The sequence below is a fragment of the Danio rerio genome, chromosome 19 (genome assembly GCF_049306965.1).
Source record: "Danio rerio strain Tuebingen ecotype United States chromosome 19, GRCz12tu, whole genome shotgun sequence".
NCBI lineage: Eukaryota > Metazoa > Chordata > Actinopteri > Cypriniformes > Danionidae > Danio > Danio rerio.
The window spans coordinates 11,904,733-11,923,898 of record NC_133194.1 but is presented as its reverse complement, the minus strand read 5'-3'; the positions used below and the strand labels follow the sequence as shown (position 1 = coordinate 11,923,898).

The window sequence follows — 19,166 nt, the reverse complement described above, 5'->3', positions numbered from 1 at the left end:
AGATTCACCACAGGTTCACAATGCCTTACCACTATATGCACTGGAGGAAGCCCCTTGAGAAGACTGTCTGGAGCAAGAAGTGGAGAAACAAATGGGTTCTTCATAATCGGTGTGCAAGGCGTCTTTATATCCACCAGACAACTAGACCGCAGTGGCTCAAAGTTTTCTGGGTATTCTTTGACTTCTTGCGGTGCTTCCTCGGAATGTGGTTTAAAAGATGAAGGACCGTTTGATGAAGTGGTTGCAGAGGCTGTTGATGAGGATGACGGTGGTGCTTTTGGGTCTAGCAAAGTTTGAATCCAGTTTGTTGCTCCTTGGGCAAATTTACTCAGCATCTTTACGGTGTCCTGTCCCAGAGCTGCCAGGGTGTCCAACTGCTGAGCTGGCTGTACTGACCGACAGCTCAAACCTGATGATGAAATGTGTGACCGAGACATAAAACAAGCAATCGTGAGGGTGCAGTAGATAGACATTTTAAATTGTCAGAATTGTGCTATTTTAAAAGTTCTATTTGTGTTGGTATACATCCAAGTAAAAAACAAACAAACAAAAAAACACGTTGATTGTCTCCTAGTATTCATATCTGCATCCACTCTGTCTGAAAAGTTTCATTCAAGTCCTCTCCTCTGATGACCTGGGGCCTCATGTACGAAGACTTGCGTGGAAATCTTACTAAAACATTGCGTACGCACAAAGCTGTAAATGTGCGTACGCAGAAAAAAATTCAGATGTATGAAACACTGCGTACGCCGAATCCCACACATATTCTTTTGTACATCCGAATGAACGTGAAACTGAGCGCAACATGCACGAGCGCAAAACCCCTCCCTGCCTCCTCCCCCGTATGAATATGCTAATGACTATGCTAATGGCAAAACCCAACGAAAAAGCAATGGCAAAATCAAGCAAGAAGAGAAACTTTGAACAGAATGTGAATTGGAGGTGCTCCTTTCGGAGGTAGACCGGAGAAAAGCGGTGTTATTTGCAAGTTTGTTCTCCGGAATTAACAACAAAAGAAAAAAAATAGAGTGGGAGAGTTTAGCTGATGCGGTTAACACAGTTGGGTCTGAACATCGCACTGAGTGCATTAAAAAAAATAAATAGTGTGGTTTATATTTGTAAAATGTTGCAGCACTCTTAACAGTCTCAGTGGCGCAGCTCGTAAGACGCATGTGATCATGTTTTGACACGTTCGAGCATGAACTCGGCTCGAATCCAGCGTCTGATGAACTCTTTCTTCTTTTTTTCCCCCGCTACATATCAGATTTTGCCCACTATTTATCACGAGAAAGACAAGTAGGAATCATCAATAAGTTTGTGCATATTTTATTTGCACATTTATTGAATGGAAATGTTTCTGATTCACGAATGCAAATTCATCTTCAGATGGTGCCTTTATAGCAATGTGCGTGCAGTAGATCGCTCAGATTACATTGGGAAAACAGGCGACCGCTGCAAATTGTGCTTTAATGTTTAGCTGCTCAACTGTATAGTATGGAAACCTTATTTACCTGCTAGATGAACCCGTCTCATACAGCTGCCATTGCAAGGCTCAGACACTTTGTAGAGAGGAATTTAACACAACTGCCTCTAGGAGTCGCCAATGGAAATAAAACAGACACACACAAAAAATGTGCGTACGCCAGCCAGAAAGCTGCCGTGAAGCTGCGCATATTCCCATGTTCAGTTCATTGTTAGTAAATCCAAACGTGAGCGATTCTGAGCGTGAAACCTGGCGTACGCAAAGTTTTTGTGCGTACGCAGCGTTGATACATGAGGCCCCTGGTCTGTGTGACTGTTTTCCACTTATGCTTTGTTTACACAGTATGTAAATAAAAGTAAGTATCTTAAAAAGTTGATGATAATTTGCGAATAGAGTACAATTTCCGCTGAATGCCACAAACAGAGTTTAAAAAAATCGACTTGAATTTTAAAGTTAAAATTAAATTAGTATGAAGTGAAAGGCACCCTGTGAATAAACTAGAAAAAAGTGTCCTGATGTTCAAGTTCTCTTTGCTTTTGGTGTGAACCCAGCATTACAGCCAGTGTCAGAGACTTCCACAGCACTTATCTACAAAGTGATGGATTGGATTTGCTTTATATAATCATGGTGTAATCACTTTCCGGCCATCGGACATTAGGCATATATATATATATATATAGTTAAAACCAGAAGTTTACATACACTCTAAAAAAGGAACATAACCATTTTTTTTTTAAAAATGTGTGAGGGTAAATCATACTAAACCTTTACTATTTTGGGTCCGTTTGGTTTACCTATATGATTAAGATTTGCTAAATGCCAGAATATAGAGATAATTTTATTTGAGAATTTTTTTTTATTAATTTCTAGACAGTCAAAGTTTATAATTATTTCCTTGGTATTTTTGTTTTAGCTTTGCTTTAAAACTGTAAACCTTTGCTCAAATGTTTTGGGTATCCTTCCACAAGCTTCTTACAAAAGTTTGAAGGAATTTTGGCCCATTCCTCCTGACAGAATTGATGTAACTGAGTCAGATTTGTAGGCTGTCTTGCGCGCACAAGCTTTTTCAACTCTGCCCACAAATTTTCTATAGGATTGAATTGAGGGCTTTGTGATGGCCACTCCAAAACCTTAAAGCACATTTTAACTAATTTGGCAGTATGCTTAGGATCATGGTTTGTTTGGAAGACCCATTTGTGGCCAAGTTTTATTTTCTGGCTGATGTTTTGAGATGTTGCTTCAGTATTTCTACATAATGTTCTTTCTTCATGATGCCATCTATGCTTAGTTCCAACAGACCACAGGACATGTCTCCAAAAATTATTATTTGTTCCTGTGTAATTTAGCAAATTGTAATCTGGCTTTTTTGTTGATTCTGGCTTGTAGATTTTCCCATGTTGTCACACAATAAAGCAGTGTGTTTGAGGTTTTCCTTAAATGCTATTCTACAGTTATGCTTCTAATTAACTCAAATGTTGTCAATAAGCCAATCAGAAACTTCCAAAACCTTGACACCATCATCATCTGAGCTTTTTCAGAGGCATAATAATCTTATTGTTTGTAAATTTGACTGTCAAGAAAAGTTATTTTACGGTGGCGCAGTGGGTAGCACGTTCGCCCCATGTTTGCGTGGGTTTTCTTTGGATACTCCGGGTTTCCCCATAAGTCCCCCTATAAGACATGCGGTATAGAAAAATTAAATAAGAACTAAATTGTCTACTAAATTGTTTCCAAGTTATGGGTTGCAGCTGTAAGGGTATCCGCAGGGTAAAAAACATATGCTGGATAAATTGGCGGTTCATTCTGCTGCTAAAAATACACCTCTCTACCACTTCAGTTGAAAAGATTGTTAGCAAAGAATCTACTCATTTTTTCATATTTTTTTTGTCAAATAATATATGATTATGATTTCAGAGTACATCACACCCTGTGTGTGGGTTTATTTGTGTAAGAGCAGTCGGTCACTGAATATATATATATATATTGATATTTATTGAAAACTGTACATAAATATATATCATTTTGTTTATAATTAGTTTCCCCTATCTTCTTTCTCAAATAAAACAACAGTATCTTCTCATGAATATGTTAAATGATTAGAGACACAGCATGGCCTTGTGCAAAACTGCTTTCACTGAAGTTTCAAATATATTCCACTGCTTTTTATTTGGAGAATCTTGACATCCAGTTTTGCAGTTGTTTATTACTGTAAAGCTGCTTTTTTTTTACGGTGACTCACCAGCATAGGCGTCGATACACTTGTAGAGCACACTTAAAGGCAGCAGAGGGTCGATTAAAGTGAGCAGTCTAGATGGTGAGGCGTCTGTTGTTAGTAAAGTCGCTGGATACGCTGCCACAATCCCATCAGGAACACGTACACCATGAGACATGGCCCTCATAGATACTGTTATACACAGGTTACCGCCTGCACTGTCTCCCACCAAACAAACATGCTCTGCTGTCGAACCTGTGAAGTAAAATTGACATTTTCTTTGTCATATCCATATCTATTATTATGCTCACACAACTAAAAGAACACATTTTGAAGTAGTTCTTTAAAGAGTCTTAAATGGATAAATTATACCAGATATATATACATATATATATACAATATTTTTAAAATTACTACATAAATAAAATTTTAAAAAACAATTACTCAATGTTAGTAGTTTCTATCTAGAAAGTGGTGTATTATACAAACCCAGCAGGTGGCAGTTCTTCAAGGCCCAGCAGTAGGCGTAGAAACACTCTTCTAGAGCGCGGGGGAACGGGGCCTCTGGAGCCAAAGAGTAATCCACCGACAGGATGGGCACATTCAGATCTTTAGACCAGCTCTTTAAATAATTCTACAATAGAAACAAAGGCCCTGTTAGCACCTGGTGTTATAATGCATATTGGTCAATGGGATCACAAATAAACAAAGGAGACTAAGGCCCCGTTTACACTAATGCGTTTTTGTTTTTTAAACGCATAAGTTTTGCTACGGTTACGCCATCTGTCCACACTACGCTGGAGTTCTCGAGTGCCGAAAACGGAGCGTTTTGAAAACGCTGCTGCTCCGTTTCAGTGTGGATGAGGAAAAACGAAAGCGGGACTGCTGAGATTCGCTTCCTGATTGGGGCTTTTGTGTCATTGCGTATCCTTCCCTTATTCGTCAAGCCCTATCACATGACTATAACACATGGCTTTAACGCTACCGGAAAACAGTACTGTAAACAACAACATGGGCACAGAAATTGGAGCTTTGTTTGCACTATTGTCTGTTTTAGGCGCCATTGTGCAGTTATTCATTTGTTTCGTTTAGTAACAACTCGACCTCGTCATCTGTTCACAAAAATACCTCTCTTGCTTTCTTTGCCATCACGTTTAATGTACAATTGGCGTTTGTTGACTAATAATAACCAAATGCCGAGCGAGACGCATGCTTTCTGTGTATACTAGAACGCTCATGCCCAGAGTGCGCGAATGGTCACGTGATATGCGTTTTTGGTGCCGTAGTGTGGACGGAGTTATGTTCAGAGACGCTAGGTGAAACGCTAGTGTGAGCGCGGATCGTTTTTGATCTAAAACGCCGTTTTAAAACTAAAACGCACTAGTGTAAACGTCCCATTAGTCCCATTTACACCAATTTTGTCGACTTTGACTAATTATTTGTTTCCCACTTGGTATTGTTTACCCAAAAGTGGTTCTTTATTCTGTTAAACACTGAAAACATGTGAACACTGACTTCCATAGTAGGAAAAACTAATACTATGGAAGTCAATATTTACAGCTTTCTTTAAAATATCTTCTTTTTTGTTCAACAGGAAAAATAAAGTAAAAAAAACCTACATACGGTACCTTTAAAACATAGGTAATTAGGAAGACAGTATGTGTTTTTTTTTACCCTATTCAAAAGTATTCGATCATATGAGTGTTTACACTACCAAAGCAATCAAGTTGAATGTTTCTCTCATCTCTGGAAGTGACCGAAAGACCCCATTTACACTTGTGTTTAGCATTGACCAAATAGAAACATTTAGTAGAGCTGTGATCGGGCCATAAAAATTAGGCTTGATAGGGCCTGAGCCCGACAAAAATGATAGAAATTAAGCCTAAACTTGTCGGGTCCCGTCAGGTTCAGGCAAAGATCTTCAGCTCTAACATCTATCTAGTGAGCAACCTTATACAGGAAGATGACACTGCCACAGCCATACCTCATGTGATTTTGAAGTTTGTGCAACAAATCCTCCTCCATGGAAGTGTATGAGCAAGCATGGAGAAAGAGGAGCTGTCTGACGATTGAAACCCCCTGACAGGGAGAGTTGAGGACCCTCGGGACGAGAAAGTGACAACAGTTCGGCACTGTCCTGTGAGAAGAGATTAAACATGAAGGATGTTAAATAATTATGTCAAAAATGCAAATGATTTGAGGTCAAAACCTTTTAATCCATTTGACATCCATACATTGATGCCATTTTGACATATGAAGGCTTCAATTCCAAATTTACATTGGATTTTGTTTACCTACAATGTATGCAAACAACAAGTTAACATCTAACACTGGCATCAAAATACATCAAAAATGTTTTTATGATCACCAGTGTTTGATCAAATAGATTTTTAACATGATTTTGATCAAAGTGCCTGCTGTGTTTAAAGCCCCAATATCAACATTGACTATGCAATTTTTAATCATCTAAGTGTGTGTGTGTGTGTGTGTGTGTGTGTTTGTGTTTGTTTGTGTGTGTGCGCGTGCGTGTGTGAATTTCCCAAAGTAGCAGTTTTGGATGCACACATTCACAACTGAGATTATATATTTATCTTTTCTTTTTGATCAAGCACACAAACCTGTCCTTGCCGGAGAACGTGCGAGATCAAGCGCACATTGACTGGTCCAGGGCCCCAGTGTGCAACCGGAGGCTTCACAGCCACTGAGAGACTGGGGTCAGAGGCCAGAGGCAAACTCAGACTCTCAGCTGGAACAGTTAGTGTTACATTCACCTGCACCACACTAGAGGTAATCCTTGTCAAGCCCTTTAAAGAATAAAGGAAATTAAAAAAAAGAGAACAAAAGTGACAATTCAATTTATCTTCAGTTTAAGGTCAGTCAGAAATTAGTGTATCTATTTAGTAAATATGCGTTACCTTAGATCACAGGTGTCAAACTCAGTTCCAAAAGGGCCGCAGCTCTGCACAGTTTAGTTCCAACCCTAATCAAACACACCTGATCAAACTAATTGAGTCCTTCAGGCTTGTTTGAAACCTACAGGTAAGTGTGTTGGAGCAGGGTTGGAACTAAACTGTGCAAGGCTTCGGCCCTCCAGGAATTGAGTTTGACACCCCTGCTTCAGATGAACATAATGTGTCATTTACAATTCTGTAATTGTGTTTGAGCAGGAAAAAAAGATATGCAAAGTCATAAAGCATCTATTTCAATGAGCACCCTTCTGAACGCCTTTAAACGCTACACTTGGAGTTCTGAATTGTCTTTCGTGAATAAGATCTCAAATTCAAACAATTCAAAAACCAGCCTAAAATTGTGTTAGTAGTGTGTTGTTACCATTTCAGAGAGACACTGTTTCACAGATTTATATACTGATACATGGCAAGGTTGACATTTGCATGCAATCGCTCAAATATAGGTCCTGGGGCCTCATGTATCAACGCTGTGAACGCACAAAAATTTGCGTACGCCAGGTTTCATGCCCACGTTTGGATGTGGCCCCAGGTGTTTATGTGCTGTTCTGATGGAGGTTAAACAAAAATAGAAAAGCTTATGTGAAAACTACACAAAGAAAAAGCATGAGGGCGACTTCTTCTGTGCTACAAGTGAGTGTCAAAAGCATAAAGTTGTTGTTTTTCATTAAGCTCCATCTAATGTCAGGATTTTGCACTTTCACTCAGCTCATCGACAGTGTAACCTGCTTGAGCATGAATGTTGACAAAAAAATGCTAGTGATAAGCAATACACATCCAGGTGTGCACAAGGCTTGTGCACAAAATGAGCAGCTGATTTGCTTTTAAAGAGACACAGCGTGTAGTTGCTTGCACCTAAAAAACATTAAGAAGAACAAATATGATAATAAATTATAATTTTGAGCTGAAACTTCACAGGCACATCTTGATAACACCTGAGACTTATATTATTTCTATGGTAAAAATGGGTGCCCTATAATGAAAATTTGGGTACACCAAAGCATAGTAGAATAATAAAAGATCAGTATATGGAAATGGGCATACTGTGAGCCTCAGACACCACTGTTTACTCGTTATTACACTCAAGTGTAAAACCCTGGTGGAAAATTGGCTAATCAGAGGACAAAACAAACTATGACGAGGATGCAAAAAGCAAGATTTACAGATTATACATTTATTTGGCTCCATTCGAAGAGGCATAAGGTATGTTTTATTGCATCTTTTGTTAATTTATAATGTTTATTGTGCAATTTGAAACGCATGTTTCAACAAATACATGTAGACTGCTGAATTGTGTCAAATCACTCAGATCAACTGTCATCTGTTTTCAACAACATTAAAGCTTAAAATACAACACGATACATCTCTGTCACTCTCTTCTGTCAAGTTTAATTATAATCTAGCCTTTATCCACATCTCGTGAGCAAAACCAATTAAACCAATGTCGTATATGGCACCTTTAAAAACGAAACTATACTATACTTATCCCTAACACATAACAATAGTAGAATACAACAAGACAGAAGTTGTTTGTGTTTCATCAGTACTCACACACAGTCTTGTACTTACTGATAAAAGTTCAGTCTCTGTAATATTCCAAAAGGTTTTCCAAAACTGCATATCGAGATTTTGAGTGATGCGCTCAAACTCCGCCCCCCTCAGTTCAGGGTCCACCACATATTTGCCCGATGTAAAAAAAGAAAGAGCAGCGATGCCTGAAAAAAAGAGCAAACCGCAGTAATAAAAGATCTTTAAAGGAGCTGGAAGAGATTAATGTAACTACAGCTGTGTTTTTTGGGGATAACGCACATATATGATAATAACAATAATTATGGGACTTAATGATGAGAATTATTTTTGATAAGAATTATTTAAGACTTTAAATAAGAAATAAACACTTTAATTAATACAAATAATTAATGATGTAACAGGGTTTTACAAAACGCTAAGAATTTACTCCTATAGCCAGTGGAAAATATTTTTAGTTTCCCCATTAAAATTCTAATTTAGCTATTGCTTAGGCACATATTTTAACTAATGTGTAAAAACAAGCCAACTCATGATATATACATATACACGTACTGCATTAGTTTTCTTAAAAAAAAAGACAATTTTTAAAAATGATGATAAACTAAAGTAAACAGTTTGTCCAGGTCAGCGTCTTCACCAGACCACACTAAAAAAAATACATGGAGAACCAGTGTTATTGTTAGGACGATAATTAAACCAAATTGGTGCATAGAGTTAATAAATGTATCTTTTGTCAAATGTTTTTTTTATAATTGTTGGTTGTACCGGATAGCTTTACATGAACAAGAGAAAAATTAATACCTGTTTAAAATGACAACACCATGGCTGTTTCTCAATATGTGTTCTTCAGCATTTTTGCATCCTCGTGTTCTCGTGTAATGCCATCATCAGTTCAGTTTCAAAACTCAAGACCGCAAGAGCGGAGGATGCGTGAGAGTTCCCGGATGTGTTCTTGATATAAAGGATGCGTTGATGCAGACTTGAGCGCTACAACTTGCTTGAGAAGTGCCAGAAGTCATTGCGTTTGAATAAAGGAGGTGGGAAGCACAACATTTATATATATATATATATATATATATATATATATATATATATATATATATATATATATATATATATATATATATATATATATATATATATATATATATATATATATATATATTTATTATTAAAGTTCAGAGATAATACTTATTTGTCTCCGGAGTTTCCCTAAATGAGACTGTAAAAGTGACCATTACGTTCACACTGCGAGGCTTAGTACTTAAATCAGATTTTTTCTTAGATCAGATTTATTTTGCACGGCTGTTTACACTGCTCTTATAAATGTGGCCAATATCAGATTGGAAGTGTGAACAGATCATTGTTCTAAACTGACCCGTATGCACAAAAGTACACTTACAGAGAGCACAACATGTCTAATTATGCACACTATGTGTATACTGTATGAGGTAAGCACGTTGTCAGATCATTTTTATAAGATTATTAGCCTTTTCACAGACAACCGTGTTCTGAACCGGCTTGTTCTGCTACTACTAATGTGTGTTTAGACATTGAGACCTAAAATAAGTCATTGAAAACACTGATTATTTGTGTTTTATGAGAATCGCGGTGTGTGGCACTCTGACCACTGGTTTACTAAACTCATAAAGAGTTAATGAGCAGCCGCAGACTGAACTGTGAAGGCGGAGTTGGTTTATCTTTGTTTGCAAAGTTATTTCATTTTACTTCGTTATAAACAGCAGACACGTGCAGAAGGGGGGTTTGGGTGCTCGAGCACCTGCCCTTTTTTCTCTGGAAGAGAATGTTCCTCCTCCCTTGCACACGGATTCCCTATCCACAACACCCACGAAACTCTTCGGCTTCGCTATCAACCTGTGCCTCAGTCGTTAACCAGATTAGTTAACAAGCACCAATTTTTCTTTCAAAATTTTTTAAAAATGAACAACCAACTCTCTGTGGTAATCGCCCTGTGTGCCATTCTACTGTGCTGCTGAGGAGTAGATGATGTCTGCAGCACAGAATGATGACGCAGTTTTTATGTAGAAGTCACATGAAATCCGACATAACCGTTCACACTGCAGTAACATTGCAAACCATCAGATCAAAAATCATTTTCCTTTAAAGAGCCCCTATTGTGGGTTTTCGAAAATGAGCTTCCATGTAGTGTGCAACACAGATCTAAGTGAAGTGAAATATCCAGCTAAGGCTTAAATCTGAAAGTGGACAGTTTTTAAAACTATTGATTCATCTAAAAAAAGAGTCGACTCATAGTGGTTAGAATGAATCGTCTTCATAACGAGTCTTTAGCCGTTTCGGCGTGACGTGACTACGAAACATTGTTGTTATGGGCGCAAACCCGGGAAAATTTAAACCTGCGCCCCGCCCACTAACACGGCCGCGAAGACAAACAAATCCTGAAGTCATGAGTCAATAAGACGCTGTGTTTACCTGGATATTATTGGAAGTGTGAGGGGAAATAATTGATTCAGCAGTCTACAAGCTTACAGTGGGCGATTCATTCATTTGTTAAAGGAAGGATCAGAAAAGACTGATGTATGAGACTTGTGAGAATGGGCAGACAATACACAAGGGGTGCTTGCAAAATAAGGCCAGTTTATTAGGCACAAAGGCAGCCTGCTACACGCTGGTGAGCACTACAACCCCCTGGCTGGGGATGGGATCTTTGGGCAAAGCAGAGTACAGGTAAGCCCTGAGAACACTTCACGCAAGAGGTGCCACAGCAATAATTGCAAATAGAAATGATCTAAGTTACAGCTGAGAAGGGAGAAAAGCTCGGTCACGGAAATTACGCTCAGTAAATGATGTGCACGCTATCGGTTTCATTTTCAATGCTAAGTGCGGTTCATACTTCCCGTGCGGGGGGTTATGACAGTCACAGGGTTACGGCGCGGGCCCGTCCGCCGGGGGCTTGATGAACCGCGCTGGGCATTTGTCTCGCGCTGGGCATTTGTCTAGTGCTGAACGCTGTCGACCAATCGCAACAGGCTGTCATCGGTCCAATCAGCGCAGATTAGCTTTGCGCTAAGGAGGGGTTTGGGATCTATTAAATCGCTGAACGATTAATATGGGAGTCGCTGGGATAATTGGGTAAAAATAAATGCATATTATAAGACAATGAAAGTGTTTTTTGACCTTGCATGCATATCAGTGTGTTGCTGGAGACCCATATAACCGAAATATGACCCTTTTTCATGTATTATATGGGCTCTTTAAAAACCTGTGAAGCTTATGTGACCATCAGTAAGAACGCAGCATCTCATTTCTCACAGGACACGTTCTCTGTTCCTGCGGTCTCTCGAGTTCGCTCTCGGGAACGATCTCCACAAGAACAGGAGTTCATCCTTTGCGTTCTTGGAATTGAGAAACAGCCCATATATCAGTGAATTTAAGGCTTTAGGACCCCGCTGACACCCTGTATAAAAGCTCTAGGGTCATTTATTTGTCTTAGGAATTGGGCATTGAAAAGCTTGTGATGAGATTCAGACTTAAACTGACACAAACACAGATATTACAGTACAAAAACAGGATTGTAGAAATGTGTACACTTGCCATATTAGGCATAAATGCAGAGAACTCATATCTAAGTGATGTGCTGTTTGAAAACAATCCGCTTGTTAAGTGGTGACATGTTGGTGATGGATGTAATACTGTTTCCGGGTCCAAGCCGCCACTCATTTGAGTTAAGAAATTATTTGTTTATGATCACTTTTAATTCATATCACACATTAAAGCTAATTTTATATAAGGTCATAGTGTAAACAATAATCTCTGGGCTTGCTGCATCACAAATACCAAAATTTTAACAATTTATGAAAAAAATGAATGACTTTCTGGCCATCGGATATTAGGCATGGACATATATATTGCGATCGTGATTTTCGAAAGTATTAAATCGCTTTGTAAAAGTTTATAATTACCACTTCATGAGTCTCCCCATACATTTGAATAGAGCTCTTGGACCCGAAAGCCGCTTCGCGTAACGTCACAGTTAACAAGCGGATACAAACGCACAATAGTAAATACTTGGATAAGCCTCTCCAAGTCTGCGCTTACCTAAACCAGTCTGCTGTTTCTTGTAGTTTTCTCCAAAAGACACCATACTGATGACCACAGTCTGTAAAAAAGGCCTGAGAGAGGGAGAGAACTTGGAGAAGAGACAACAGATACCTTTTAGTGTTATAAAAAAAACAAAAAACATTTAAATGATGGGTGAACTTTTGTAAAAAATAAATATTCAGATGATTTCACCTGGAAGCCCAAGCAGCGGCCATAGAAACAGGCTTTGTGCATGGAGATGTACTCTTGCACAAATCTCTCGCTTAAACCTCCTTCCTCTTGTGAATAGAGCTGACCGTTGGGATTGTCATTCAGTAATACCTGTGCCAGGTAAAGTAATGCCCGCAGCTGGCACAGGGCACTACAGTACGCTTCCATTTCTGCCACATTATGGTCCATACGGAAAAACGCTCCAGTGCAGTTTGATGCAATGTAACGGGCCTTATGGGTAATGTGGATGATACAGGAATGAACCACCTATCAATAAAAAAGAGAAAACAGTCAATGATGACCTTATGTGGATATTAAAGGGGTGGTGAATGAAAATTCTGTCATCATTTATTTACTCATGATTAGTTGCAAACTTGTTAGAAAAAGATACAAAGAAGATATTTTGAAGAAAGCTGGAAACCGGTAACCATCGACTTCTCAAGTATTTAAATTTGCTACTATGAATGTCAGTGGTTACTGGTTTCCAACACTGATTAAAACTGAGAAAAATAAATAAATAAAACTGGTTCAGTAAATTTTGGAGAAGGTGCTCGCTGCAGAGCCAATTAGGGGGAGCTAGAGCTCTAGCTCCCCCTCGCTGGAGCTAATGGGTGGGGCATACACGTCATCGGTCCAAGTGGTGCTCGCTGCGGGAAGCCTCCGTCCAAACTGTACAACCTGCATGGCACGGTAAGACATCTGAACCATACCTGTCAACCCTCCCGTTTTTCCCGAATTTCTCCCGTATTTTCAGTCTTTCTCTGAAACGTGGCAAATACACATTAAAGAGGCGAGCATCCCCATACTCAACCCATACCGCCGAACCATCAGGGGCCGCCCTTACTCTTAAATGTGAGTGTTCTGTGCTTTCGCTTTGTTCGGACATAAAAACACGTTAAAATATACACAAAACGGCGTCGGTGGAAGGGCATATCCCTTTTTTTCCCCAATGTTGAAAGGTATGATCTGAACTGTAAAGACAAACTGAGATGTGTATAAAATCTAAATCTTACACTTATCACTGTTTCAACATGACTATTGACCCCTGAAACATTAATCGCGAGTGTTTTGGCATAACTATCAATAGCTAGTAAGCACTAGCATCCCCCCATGTTACGTTTTATGTGTAGTGTTTTATTTAATAATAGTTTTTTAATTAAATGTTAGTATTTGTTTAACTTGCACAGATGCATCAGACAGTACTTTTGCAAGGACAGGATCCACAGCAGTCTATCCAGAGATGTACAGAGTGTTGCCAAAAATACCACTGTGCCTACTGTAAATTTGTGTGTCGACATTTACATGAGATCCGAAATCATGTAGCTAATCACATGCGAAATGCAGTTAAAGAAAAAGGTATGTGTTTGATTTTTTTTTATTACAGTACTGTGGGTGTGAGAAACAAGTCGTACTTGTTACTCTGAATTTCACATACTTTGCTTAATTTTTTTTGTTATTGGTTTCTGCAGTACATTAATTAATTGGAATCATTATAAATATTAAAAACAAGTATATAAATACTCTTAACGTGGCAATCAGCCTACAAGGGTTAATCTAGAGTTTGTCAGGCATTTGTTCCAGCTGAGTAGTAGCATCTTCAGCTAATACTATATTATATTAAAATATATTAATTATATATTAATAGATTATATATTAATCATGGCTTAATTTGATAGAATTACATGTGTTCTGTTTGGACAGAACAAAACTTTCACACACACTAGCCTTAATGTTTGGTGGGAGTGTATAAAAAAATAAATTAAAAGAAGGATATTAATGTTGTTGTGCTCTTGAGTGAGATGTTTCAACACAAAACCTAAGCTTAGGCGATGCACTGTATTAAACGTGTAAACAAGACAATTTGGCTAATTTTATTGTTTCTACGTTTTAGATTTTATCATCATCAAGTGTGGTCTAAAGTGCAGGCCATCACCACATTTTCACTGCTGTTACTGTTCATCAACAGTAATTAGACGCGACAATCTTATTACACATTTTAAAATCTGTAAAAATTCAGCATCTGGACAATCACTATCCCCAGCATCAACAGCACCACCTCCATCTTCAGCATCAGCCGCACCATCACCAGCATCAGTAGCACCTGAACCATCACCAGCATTACCACCACCAGAACCATCAGCAGCTCCAACACCACCACCATCCCCAGCAGCACCAGAACCATTACAAGCAATAGCAGCACTACAATCCCCAGCATCAACAGCACCACCATTCCCAGCAGCAGCACCACCACCATCCCCAGCATCTGCAGCACCACCACCATCCCCAGCACTACAATCCCCAGCATCAACAGCACCACCATTCCCAGCAGCAGCACCAGAATCATTACAAGCAATAGCAGCACTACAATCCCCAGCATCAACAGCACCACCATTCCCAGCATCAGCACCACCACCATCCCCAGCATCTGCAGCACCACCATCATCCCCAGCACTACAATCCCCAGCATCAACAGCACCACCATTCCCAGCATCAGCACCACCACCATCCCCAGCATCCGCAGCACCACCACCATCCCCAGCAGAACCAGAACCAACCACAGCATCATTTTCAACAAAAAGATTACGTGTCCGACAGCAAGTCAGGGTGACTTGCACACACTGTGGCATAAAAATAAATCAAAGGAACTTGCGGGTTCATATCAACCGAAGACACAGGCAAAGGGTAGAGGATATTACAGCAAATCGACATTTATCAAGCCAATGCATTGATGCCAAAAATGGCATCTTTGCTGTTGATAAATCATTCTTTAAGCCATGCTCTCCGATACATGTTCAAAAAAAAACATGGGGTGCAAGCCAAAAAATAATCTGTGAATTAGATGAATGCAACACAAATGCTGAATTTGCAGTTAGGAGTGGAATTCTTCCTTATGAGTGCATTCATCTTAAGTCATTACTCTTCTGTCCCCTCTCAGACATTACACCCATCATTTTAGATGAAGAGGTACTGACAGAAATGGTTACTTGCAGGTTTTTTGGGGATGCAAGGAAGCAGAACTGCTTAAACCTACAAAAGGCAGCTACTGATGCAGGTGTTCCACTTTCTGTTGAGATTACTGTTGCAGGGCCACCATCCAAAAAGTTCATTTCAATATATGAGCCAAAAGTGTCATACCACAGCAGACTGGGTAGGGTAATAGCAGCCTTTGATGCAAAAAAAAAGTCCTGGCACTGTCCATGTGCCAAAGCAAGACAGTCATGTCTTCATAAATCAATTGCAAAATGGCATCTTTTTACTACTGACCGAGATCTGTTCATGACTGCAGCGAGTGATATTACTCCAGATTCAGTAGTGAATAATCAAGAGACAGATTCTGTATCCAAAGCAGTGCCAGGTATAGATGAAGGACATGCATATCCTCCTGATGATGCAGGCCTTCAAAAGATGGTTCACTATTTAGTGAAAAAAAAAGCTCTTCCTGCCCAACTGCCCCAGCATTTGGTTACTGGTTCCAAATCTTTGCAAGATATTCCAAGGCAGTTAATACCAGAAGAAACATCATGCATGGAGTGTGCCGGGCAACTTACTGAGCCACTGCTCATAACAGCAGATGCCAAACTTGTTACTTATACTGGCGTTGTAAATGGTGAGACATGTCAAAATATATCATCGAAATCATTTTAGCTGTATTTCTAATGTTCAAAAACAAAGCAGAGGTCAGTGCACAGTGGACTGCTAGATGATAGAAAGCAAGCAATAATGATACAGTACTTTTTCTTTTGCTTTCGTTTTTTAGGCTTTTCTACATACTGCAAGGAATGTCCTGACTGTGGGATGATGTACAGATATCAAGAATGGAGTAATGGAATTCACAATTTCAATGACCATATACTCCTTACCCTTCATTTGTGTATTGTACTACGTGGATCACTTCAGGTAAGAAAAAACATTAATTAATGTTTTGCTGTTCTTATTTTATGAATGTGTGCCTTACTATGTTTTATACTTTCTTAGACTCACCATTCTGTAAGCCGAGCAATTGAAGTCATTGAGCAAACAGAAAACAAGACCCTCCCTAGAAAAGCCACAATACTTCATGCCTATATGCACTTTGAAGCCATGACTTCACACGACTACTTATATACTTGTTACAAATGTGGATACTATCCACCAGTGGTGGTCATGGACCTTCACAGAAAAGGTGTATTCAATATGCCTGGTAAGTAACAGAACTAACAGCTTTTAATTAATAAATGAAAAATGACAATACATTTTTAATACCATGCTTAAATCTGCAGTAAGTGAAATGGAGGCTCCACCAGCACACTTTGATGGCACTGTTAATATTAAACAATTTTGGGACTCTGTGACGGCTGAAATTGTTTGCAGCGGATTTCTTACCTGTAAGTTGGCCTCCTACATATCTACTTAAGTCTCTTCACGTAAAGTATAGGACTTGTCTATTCCCCAATAGATTGCAGCAATAGTATTGTGATATACACTTTGCATGTTACTACGATTGTTTTGTCTTTATCACAATTGTGATACAACATTCTTAACTGAAAGTAAATTTAAGTGTGGGTTCACACAAGTTGCTAACTTTTGATCCTGTTGCTGTATTTACTCATAGTTGTTTGTTATTGACTATAGCTCCATGGTGTTTCCAAAATAAAAAAATAAAAAACATGCGTTTTGTAATGATGCAGTTTTTTTTTTTTTTTTTCAATTTCAAGGTGGTCGACAGAACCCGTTTGTGGTTGTTCCAAGTTATAACAACTGGGCTCCTTGGATTGGACCAAAAACCAGAAGGGATGAGACAGTTTTAAACACAGAACATGAAAAGCTTCATGCACCAAGACAGGCTACTGAAATGGCAGATCTCCAGATGACAGAGGAGAGACTTCAAGATGCACTAATTAATCTCAAGGTAATAGCATGTTACACTGATTATTGATTCACTGTGTTTGAATTAAGCTAAATATTATTTCTTCTTAAAATAATAGGTGGACATGGTTCGAAAACTGTGCAAGCAATGTGGCTTGGACTCAAAAGGCTCAAAAACAGACCTCATCCTAAAACTGCGGGATGAAATGAAGAACAGGTCATCTTATGATAAGATCTTTGAGAAGGTCTGGGGAGCTTCAGGTAAGATGCATCTTTCACTGTGCAATTAGATCTGTAGCTGTGTCTGTTTATTCCACAGTGTTAAAAAGTCCTTCTGCCAGGAGAATGTAATGTTTGTAGGTCAAGCATACAAGTAGCAGTTATTAAACATTGTTTATGTAAGTTATATTAAATGAATTATGTGTTTTCTATAGGTGGTTGGGCAGCTGTTATGTGCCCCTGTGCAGTGGTGTACTCCATAAAATTTAACTTAAGAGCAGAGAGTCCCAGAGACTATGCTGACATGTTACTTAGCTGGAAGCACTTTCCAAACATAGCCATATACGACTTTGCAAGAGGACTGGCAACACATACTAACTTGAGGGAGCCTGAAAAAATGCCATTTAGCCCACACGAGGGCCGACTGGCTGAAGCAACCACAGACAATCTACAGCTGGCTGGTGAGGGAAAGCTAAAGGTCAGTTTACCTTGGCTCAAAACAAAGAAAACAGATTCAGACACAAACTGCCACCCGATCACTGGGTCATCTGACCACTACACCCTATATGACATTTTCCATGAGAGGAATACAAAGGATGCTCGAGATGCCCTTCGGAGGATTGGACTTGTCCCAGAACTGGCTGGCTGGGTTAACAGCCAGTGTGCTGAGCAGTTATTTGCAGACATGAGGAAGAACAATTATTTTTTGAATACCCTCACACCCTCTCAGCACATCTTTATGATGCGGAACATACTACAACACTACAACACAAATTGCAACATTAAAACTAAAGCCAGCATCCAGAAAGTAGTAGGCAAAGATGTTCAGTTGCAGTTGGATCACAACGGTCAGATAGTAATGGGTAAGTAAATTAAGGTGTTTATTTTGTCAGTTGTTTAACATTGAATTTTTAACTGTATCATTTTCTTATAATCTGTACTGTTGTTGTTTTGTTTTCTTTAATTACAGGAAAAGCTGCACAGATACCAACTGAAGCAGGTGAACCAATACAATACAGTGAGTGACAGAAAACTAAGTAAAGAGCAATAATACATCTGGATTTAACAGTATTAATCTTCTTCATCTTGGGGAATATTTTATGATACTTCATTTTCTACTGCTCCTGTTTTCACATCAGGAGTTTAGATCAAGAAATATTTTTTTTAAAACTTGTGATTGTACACTACTTGTCTAACTAAGCTAAAAACAAGCTTTACTAAGAGCATAAAATATCATTTAAAATATGGATCTTCTCTTAAGACTGTACTATCCCATCTCACTTAGTTCAAAGTGCAATGACAAGCCAGACAGATGAACAAGCAAGCAGGAGGATATGGGATGTTGACTATCTCCCAGCAGAACAGAATTCGGTAATTTATTCATATTGCATTGATTGTCATAAGTATTTTTTATCTGAATTACTGTTCATATTGGTTATGTTTTAATGAGTTATATAACAATGTTTATTTCATTTTATCAGCTGGCTTATGTCTTGGATAGAGCCAAAGATCCAAGTGAGGATTTACTTCAGCTGAGCCCAGTCCAAACATTAAAGAGAAGTGACTTTTGGTCTTTGGCCTTTGATGAGTTAGAGGCAACGGTAAATGTCCATTCATAAAC

At 38.9% G+C, this 19,166-nt stretch overlaps 3 protein-coding genes across 8 annotated transcripts in view; 2 read left to right on the top strand and 1 right to left on the bottom strand.

Annotated features, from left to right (window-relative positions):
• Window positions 1-19,166, bottom strand: part of lipea (lipase, hormone-sensitive a) — a 35,617-nt gene that overhangs the window by 3,409 nt on the left and 13,042 nt on the right. For both annotated transcript variants that reach the window (NM_001316725.1, XM_005159495.5), the window contains exons 3-10: window positions 12,464-12,748; window positions 12,269-12,359; window positions 8,231-8,376; window positions 6,314-6,499; window positions 5,680-5,832; window positions 4,185-4,329; window positions 3,723-3,950; window positions 30-409 (exon numbers count right to left, since the gene is read on the bottom strand). In NM_001316725.1, the coding sequence (NP_001303654.1) occupies window positions 30-409; window positions 3,723-3,950; window positions 4,185-4,329; window positions 5,680-5,832; window positions 6,314-6,499; window positions 8,231-8,376; window positions 12,269-12,359; window positions 12,464-12,748 (1,614 nt within the window). The remainder of the gene's footprint in view (window positions 1-29; window positions 410-3,722; window positions 3,951-4,184; window positions 4,330-5,679; window positions 5,833-6,313; window positions 6,500-8,230; window positions 8,377-12,268; window positions 12,360-12,463; window positions 12,749-19,166) is intronic.
• si:dkey-3n22.9 overlaps window positions 1-19,166 on the top strand; it is a 57,293-nt gene that overhangs the window by 35,205 nt on the left and 2,922 nt on the right. For 2 of the 5 annotated variants that reach the window (XM_073931538.1, XM_073931537.1), the window contains exons 5-13: window positions 16,239-16,378; window positions 16,457-16,661; window positions 16,741-16,845; window positions 17,176-17,369; window positions 17,446-17,587; window positions 17,761-18,408; window positions 18,516-18,563; window positions 18,831-18,916; window positions 19,027-19,146. In XM_073931538.1, coding sequence (XP_073787639.1) covers window positions 16,277-16,378; window positions 16,457-16,661; window positions 16,741-16,845; window positions 17,176-17,369; window positions 17,446-17,587; window positions 17,761-18,408; window positions 18,516-18,563; window positions 18,831-18,916; window positions 19,027-19,146 — 1,650 coding nt within the window. In that variant the 5' untranslated portion in view covers window positions 16,239-16,276. Of the gene's footprint in view, window positions 1-6,304; window positions 6,483-13,668; window positions 13,838-14,372; window positions 16,089-16,238; window positions 16,379-16,456; window positions 16,662-16,740; window positions 16,846-17,175; window positions 17,370-17,445; window positions 17,588-17,760; window positions 18,409-18,515; window positions 18,564-18,830; window positions 18,917-19,026; window positions 19,147-19,166 lie in introns of all 5 variants that reach the window. The other 3 variants (XM_068215343.2, XM_073931540.1, XM_073931536.1) reach the window with 3 other exon arrangements.
• Window positions 6,305-19,166, top strand: part of slc9a3.2 (solute carrier family 9 member A3, tandem duplicate 2) — an 82,173-nt gene continuing 69,311 nt past the window's right edge. Inside the window, exon 1 of the mRNA XM_009294056.5 lies at window positions 6,305-6,584. The gene's annotated coding sequence lies outside the window, so the exon portion shown is untranslated. The remainder of the gene's footprint in view (window positions 6,585-19,166) is intronic.